At 45.8% G+C, this 7,576-nt stretch overlaps 1 protein-coding gene and 2 non-coding genes across 6 annotated transcripts in view; 1 reads left to right on the top strand and 2 right to left on the bottom strand.

Annotated features, from left to right (window-relative positions):
- Positions 1–5,027, top strand: part of Tex2 (testis expressed 2) — a 117,630-nt gene extending 112,603 nt beyond the window's left edge. For all 4 annotated transcript variants that reach the window (XM_029545973.1, XM_029545971.1, XM_021212179.2 and 1 more), the window contains exons 11-12: positions 352–472; positions 3,466–5,027. In XM_029545973.1, the coding sequence (XP_029401833.1) occupies positions 352–472; positions 3,466–3,588 (244 nt within the window). In that variant the 3' untranslated portion in view covers positions 3,589–5,027. The remainder of the gene's footprint in view (positions 1–351; positions 473–3,465) is intronic.
- Positions 5,028–5,706: 679 nt separating this feature from the next.
- On the bottom strand, positions 5,707–5,838 carry LOC115065450. Its single transcript, XR_003845234.1, has one exon. It is a non-coding gene; the product is annotated as a small nucleolar RNA SNORA76 (small nucleolar RNA).
- A 181-nt stretch (positions 5,839–6,019) lies between these two features.
- LOC115065416 lies at positions 6,020–6,089 on the bottom strand. Its single transcript, XR_003845207.1, has one exon. It is a non-coding gene; the product is annotated as a small nucleolar RNA SNORD104 (small nucleolar RNA).
- Between the last annotated feature and the right edge of the window lie 1,487 nt (positions 6,090–7,576).

The raw sequence follows: 7,576 nt of genomic DNA, 5'->3' as shown, positions 1-7,576 counted from the left end.
AACAAAAAAACAAAAAACAAAACAAAACAAAAAAAATACAAAGAGAAAGTCCATTACCATTTTAGGGAAATAAGAACCCTAAAGCAGTGCTCAGTCCCTAGCCTTCTGCAGTTGATCTCTCAGCTCTTCTCCCTTGTCAGCACTGCTCTGAATCCCTTTAGAGCCCTACACTGCCCAACAGACAGTGGCGTTCCGAGCTCACGTGTGCTATGCTGAGTTAGGAATGTGGCAGTTCAGAACTGGAGGTCACTTAGTGATCACCCCTAGCCAGCGAGGGCTCTGTGGTGCCGGTGCCAGTGCTTGCCCACTTCCGTTCTCTCCTTAAATTCGGTAACTGTCTTCTTTACAAAGGTATGGTTTCCGGAAGCCACCGTATGTGGAGCTGAAAGCTCGGCCAAAACTCGGAGAAAGAGAAGTGACTTTAGTTCACGTGACAGAGTGGATTGAGAAGAAACTGGAGCAGGAGCTTCAGGTAAAACTGCCCTGTGTTTCCCACAGAGTACAAGGACACCGGATGGAATGGAAGGCCTGGATGTCATCCCAGGAGGAAACCCCTGTGTTCAGGCCTGGGCTTAATATTTTAGGAATGGTTTCAAAGACCCTGAAACTTTTCCATGAAATAGACTCAAAGGAAACCCAGCAGATGTGTTTAAAGCAGGATGATGGTGCCCAGTTCTAGTAAACCTGCATGAAGTCAGGAACTGGGCAGCGGGCCGCACCCAGCAGGTGGGCAGCAAAGATGCTCTCAGACGCTTGCAGGAGACTATGCCAGCAACAACTGTCTTGGGAATCTAAAGTCATTTGGGCCTCCCTTAAATAACACCTAAGCCAGAGTTCACCCTCCAAACCTGCTTACTACGTTCTGCCTGGCATGAGCTACTTCTTTCAGATTTTGATCAGATTTTTGTTTTGTTTTACTTGTGGTAATGGGAATCAAACTCAGGGCCTGGCATATGCTAAGCAAGCACTCTCTTTCTACCACTGAACCATCCTACCCCACCCCAGCCGCTTGATCCAATATTTGAAGGATGGCTGTCTTGAAATTTTATGGAAGCTAGGTGTGGGGGTGAATACCTTTAATCCTGACACTTGAGACAAAGGCAGGCCAGATTGCTCCATATACTGAGTTCCAGGACAGCCTGGAGAGATCCTGTCTCAAAATTTTAAGAATAACAAAGTACCTCAAAATTTATGGGTTAGCAAATGCTTTATTTACTTAGTCATGAATTTACCTCTTTGAAGAATATTTGTATTCCTTTTCATTGGTATATTTTAAGTTTGGGGTGTGTGTGTGTGTGCATACGTGTGTGTGTGTGTGTGTGTGCGCGCACGCGTGCACATGCATGCGTGTGTCATTCCTCAGGCACTGTCCACCTTGTGTTTTGTGATAGGGTCTCTATTGGTCTGGAACTTGACAAGACGGTCTAGACTAGCAGGCTGTGAGCTCCAGGGATCTGCCGGTCTCGGTCTTTCCAGCCCTGGGATTGCCCAACCTGGGTTTCAGTCATCAAAACTCAGGTCCTCATGCTTGGAAGGAAAGCACCTCAGGGAAAGGGTTGTCTCCCAGGCTCCACTTTCAGGTGTGTGTGTGTGTGTGTGTGTGTGTGTGTGTGTGTGTGTGTGCGCGCGCGCGCGTGCACGCGCTCTCGTGTGTGCCCGTGCGTACGAGTGCATGTGTGTGTGTGTGTGTATATGTGTGTATGTGTGTGTGTGTGCCTGTGTGTGTGGGGAGGGACAACCTGCAGTCAGTTCTCTTCCTCCATGAGGGTGCGGGTGGTTAAGCTTAGGTCTCAGACTCAGGATCCAGCACCTGCACCTGCCTAACCTTCCTCCTGGCCCTTAGCTTTTTGCCTTTCTAAAAACTATTTCTTTTGTTTTGTTTTTGTTTGTTTGTTTGTTTTTGAGACAGGGTTTCTCTGTGTAGCCCTGGCTGTTCTGGAACTCACTCTGTAGACCAGGCTAGCCTTGAACTCAGAAATCCGCCTGCCTCTGCCTCCCGAGTGCTAGGATTAAAGGCGTGCGCCACCACTGCCCAGCCAAAAACTATTAGTATTTAAAAGCTAGAAATTAAATATAACTAATAACTAGTTTCTGATAAAAGCCTACTATTTTCACCAGATAGAAAAATACTTTAAACCTAGTTAGGGAAACCTCGTGCCTTCAGGCTTTTCATGTTTCTTGCATCCCCGGGTCCTGTTATCATCTGGGCAGGTCACTGTTTTGGGAGGTCTTAGACTACAGGAAACAAAGGAAGGAGAGAAAAGACAGAGATTGATTGGTGCCTGGTCCTGGACACATTTGGACAGCTGAAGGCTGCCCACTGCTCCTGCATGCTTGCTTGTTTCTCTAAGAGTATTGCTGAAGCACAAATGCATTGTCAGAATCCACACACAGTTACAGTGTGCAAAGAACAACCACTGCCAGGCAGTGGTGGCACACGCCTTTAATCCCAGCACTTGGGAGGCAGAGGCAGAGGCAGGTGGATTTCTGAGTTCGAGGACAGCCAGGGCTACACAGAGAAACCCTGTCTCAAAAAAAAAAAAAAGAAAAAAGAACAGTCACTATGTACTGCTCAATATCCTTTGTGCAGCCACCATGTTAGGATTTTCTTGATGTGAAAAACTCAGCTTACATTTGTGCTAAGATTTAAAAGAACAAATTCACCTGGAATATATCATGGGCATGATTTTGAAATACTGCAGTTGCTAAGCCAGTTCTCCTGCATTAAGGTTGATGAACATTTCTTACATAGTTACTACATTTATACATTGTTTATGAAACTGAGGGCTCTTGCCTCAAAGCTATCACACCAAGTTCTTCCTGTATTTGGCTCTTTATTTTTTGTCGTTGTTTGGTTTTTCCAGACACAGTTTTTCTGCTCTGAAACCCACCCTGTAGATCAGGCTGGCCTTGAATGCATAGCGATCTGCTGGCTTCTGCTTCCCAAGTGCTGGGAGTAAAAGTGTGTGCCACCTTGCCAACTCCTTGGCTTTTGTTTTGTTTTTAAGATTCATTTATTATTATATCTAAGTACACTGTAGCTGTCTTCAGACACACCAGAAGAGGGCATCAGATCTCATTACAGATGATTGTGAGCCACCATGTGGTTGCTGGGATTTGAACTCAGGACCTTTGGAAGAGCAGGCTGAGCCATCTTTCCAGCCCTCCTTGGCTCTTTTTAAGTTCAAGAATGTAGGAGCTGGCCATTTAGTAACACAGGCCTGAGGATCTGAGTTCAAATATCCAACATCCACATGAAATCCCAGCTCACTCGCCAGCCAGTCTAGTCATTGATTAGCTCTAAATTCAGTGAGACTTGTCTCAATAAATAAGGTGGGAAGCTGTTAAAGTCGACACATACAGTATGAGACAGTATGATAGAACATGCTTGGGATGTATAGGGAAATAGTTTATGTATGAAGGACGCTTGCCTGATACATGCTCTCCTTTAATCTCTCCCTACAGAAAGTGTTTGTCATGCCAAACATGGATGACGTTTATATCCCTATAATGCACTCGGCCATGGACCCTCGCTCCACTTCCTGCCTCTTGAAAGAGCCACCTGTGGAGACCTCTGACCAGCTGTGATTGGTGAAGCTGGGACATTCCCAGTATTATGAGACCTAGCTCAAGGTGTGGGATTTGTGGCTGCCATCTATTCTGTGGGGGGTGGCCTTTCCTGGTGCCACAGCCACTGTCTCTTAAAGGACTGCTTCTGCCCTCTGCCTGCTGGCCCATTCCACTGAGGTGTCATTCCCTGCATCTGGTGACTAGTATCTGGTTTGTCTGATGCAAAGCTTTGACTGGCAAAGGAGACTTGAACTGTCATGGTAGAGCCAGAGCTACAGCTGACTCCCACCATGGCTTTTTTTTTTTTTTTTTTTTAAGTCTACCAGGTTTTATGACAGCAAATGAGCACATTCAGAGCAAAGCTGTACAACTAGAAGGCTTCCCCTTGCCTTTTGACTCCTCCAAAGCTTTTCCTCAGGCAGCTGGTGCACAATGGAACATTTTTCCACTCTACACTTTGTACGCATGACTGCGGCCCTCCATCCTTGGAGAATGTCACTGTGGTAACCCATGTGGAGTGTGGTTTTGTGAGCCATTTGTGGTAAAATAGGCATAGCAACTTTTTTCATATTAAATTGTGCATTTTGGAAGCAAGTAGCCATAGAACATACACACCCACACTTTCACTGGGGGTGGGCTTCATGTGAACACCAGGCAAAGCCATGAGATCAAACCATCCCAGAGGTACAATCACCTTGCTTCCCAACCAATCTTGACTTTTCTAGAGACATGAGCGAATGTGACAATGTCAAAACACTGCATACAATGACTGATTGTCCCTCCCTGGTACTGATGGGGCAGGGCCAGAAAGTGGGAGCCAAAGTGTTCTTTTCTGGTTTTTCTGTGTGCTGTAGGATGATCTAACCGGTTTGGGAGGTTTGTGGGCAGTCCCCTTCTCTGATGGCCAAATGGACTTTCCTTTCTCCTCAGTGGCAAGCACTACATCCACACATGCACTTGTGACCTTTCTTTAATGTTGCCAACTTAAGTTCATGCATTTGTGTCAGAATGTTTAGTTTACAAACTCGGGGCTCTAATTGTATAATTTGCTTTGAGGAGACCTACTAGGTTTTCTTGTTTGTTTAAAGCTGCATCCAATGTCAAAATTACCTTGAGTAACTTCTGATAATTTACTGTCTGTGGACAAAGCTAAGTTTTTTTTTTTCTTAAACAGCACCTTGCTTGAAGATGACTTTAAAGAAATTAATATATTGAAAACTTATTTGAGCCTTTATTTTAATCATCCCATTAAAACATGACAAATTATTTGACCATTCCAGTCACTGTACTGCTTTAATTTCTCCTATTTCCCTGTCAAGAGTCCACCTCTCCTTCGCTAGTCTTTCTCTGCAGTAACTAAAGACTAGATTGGAGACTGCACCCCGCCGAGCTTAAAATGTGGGAATCCACAATCGCTTGCATTGTCTCACAAAATAAATATCTCATGTCAAACACCAGACAAGCATGTTATTTTTTAGAGAAGCCCACAGGGGCGCGAATGCACTGAGACCCTCACAAGGCTAGTTTTAGCCACCCTTGCTAGCCTCCATCCGTAGGAATGCAACTGAAGAAATCCATCACTTCTTATGGAACCAAGGGGGATGTTTTCTAGAAAAACTGGTCTATGGGACCAGCCCCTTAAAGCTTCCTGTTTTGTTTAATCCAAAATTTCATCTAACTACTCTGTTCTAATTGCTTGCTAGTAAGCTCCAATTAAGCAACTTCGCTCAGGAACGGTAAGAAGCCGCTTCAGTTTCTAGGTCAGTGGTCTCAGTTACCCAGATTTTGCTTAATGCGTGCTAGTTGGCTCCACCCGACCCAGAACAGGGGGCCCACCCTCTCGTATATCTGCTGGCCAAGCACCCTGACCTCTAGTGCCCTAGACTCCCCTAGGAGGCCTGATTTAATTACCAGCTCCATCCCCCGTGTGCCACAGACGGCATCCGTACACGTCCAGGGCTCCTCCCATCCCACGTTTCCGTAGGCAAGACATCAAGTACTACCCACACTTGGGTTTAGGACAAAGGACAGGATCTACTTGAGCAAGTATCACTCGAGGCCATAGCTACTCCAAAACCTAGGCCTATGGCCTGGGCACGCCCTCCACTCCCGAAGTGGCGTGTAGGAGGCTGCTGAGCCTGTAGCTAGCGGTTAAAAGGGCCGCCCGCAAGGGCAGGCGGCCCCAGTTATGCGCCAGCAGTTTGCTATGGCGCCGCAGCTTAACCCCCGGCACCACGAGAAGGTGCGCCGGGGGCTCAAAGGCAGCGCGTCGGCGACAGTGACACACAAGACACCAGCGGGGTTGTTTAAACACTTTATTCAGAGGTTTGGGGAAAGGCGGAATAAGTCCACGCTGTCCGCTGTCCCGCGCAGGGCAGACCTGAAAGAGAAGCAAAGGGTGAGCGTACGAAGTCGGCTCGCTCGCCACCTCCCGTTGCCGCTGCGGTCGGCTCAGACTCCGATTCGCATCACCCGGATCAGCAGTCTAACGCGTGCTTTGTATGGAGTGTCATCACCGCCGGCCACCCAGCACAAAGCGTGCGGCGTCTCTGCTCACCCTAAGTACACATTACCTTAAAGATGTCCCTGTCGCTAAGAGGCCGGAACGGCCGTGTGGCCTTCACTTAAAGAAAGCGTCCGGAAGTTGTTGGGCGGGCTTCTGCAGTATTGACCAGTAGGGAGCCAGCTTTCTTATCGCGTGCGCGAGGGCGACGGGTTCATTGGCTGTGCTTTCTGAGTCCTCCAGCGTGTAGATAGGTCCGCCAACCATAGAGCTGAGACGAAACTGAGTTGCGAGCTTCTTGCATTTTCGGAAAAAAATAAAAATAAATTTTAAAAATCCCTCCTACACCTAAGTTGGGGGCAATTAGAGGGTCCTTTAGCAGTAAGCAGAACCAGACAAATGAAAACGTGACACGTGTAAAGTACTATGTCCCAGCAGCCAGGTTGAGGTTGGGAAAATGAACGGAAGTGCCTCTTGGGTTCAAAGGATCCGTAGGAGCAAAGGCTGTATACATGAATGAATCCTGATTTGATTAAGAGGATCTTTCTGGTCCTCAGTTTGAGATTATCCTCCCTCGGCCTGGCTTCAAGACTAATCTGTAATTCCAGCACTTAAAAAGACTCAAACGCCCAGTTTAAGATCTTTATTCTGTATATTGTGCGCTTGGTTGTGTATTGTAAGCTGTCCAGGATGCAGAGCTTTGCTCCCAATTATGTTTGGGAATAGAATGACTTAGTCATTTTTGAAAAAGGAGTTAAACAACTAACTTCTTGTAAACATCCACTTGCCAGGTGACCTGTTAATATCTGGGAATTTACTCAAGAGGAATTAAGACTTGTGCACACATAAAAATTTCATGCATAATTGTAAAAAGCATATTATTCAAAAGCAGTACCCCACAACTGAGAATACGCAAAGGCTCTTTTATGAGAAAGTATAAATTTTGTTGTCTATACAACCAAATGCTATTTGACAAAATACAGTAATCTTTGATAGGTTTAATGGTTGGAAGTTTCTAGAGGCCCACTGAGACATCTCACCTGCTCCTTTTTTGTTTGCTTGTTTTTGTTTTTGTTTTTTGAGACAGGGTTTCTCTGTGTAGCCCTGGCTATCCTGGAACTCACTTTGTAGACCAGGCTGGCCTCGATGGGATCAAAGGCGTGGCCACCACGCCGAGCACCTGCTCCTTTTTTATTCAGAGAATGTCTTGCTTGAGTAGACCAAACTGGTCTTAAATTCATAATTTTGCCTCAGCCTCCCCAAGTGCTGCGAATCAGGAATGTGCTCTACCCCATCAAAGAGATTTATCATTTTTGGCTTTGTTGATATTCTCTGCTTTGTCTTTTTTTTTTTTTTTTTTTTAACTCCTTTTCTGAAGAGTTACAGTTAGAGGTATGTACCACTACTCCTGGCTCCTCTAGTTTTGCTTGTTTAGTTTTTTTTTTTTTTTTTTTTTTTTTTTCTTTTTGGTTTTTCTAGACAGGTTTCTCTGTGTAACCCTGG

Source organism: Mus pahari, chromosome 14 (assembly GCF_900095145.1).
Source record: "Mus pahari chromosome 14, PAHARI_EIJ_v1.1, whole genome shotgun sequence".
NCBI lineage: Eukaryota > Metazoa > Chordata > Mammalia > Rodentia > Muridae > Mus > Mus pahari.
This window is presented reverse-complemented; position numbering and strand designations above follow the sequence as displayed.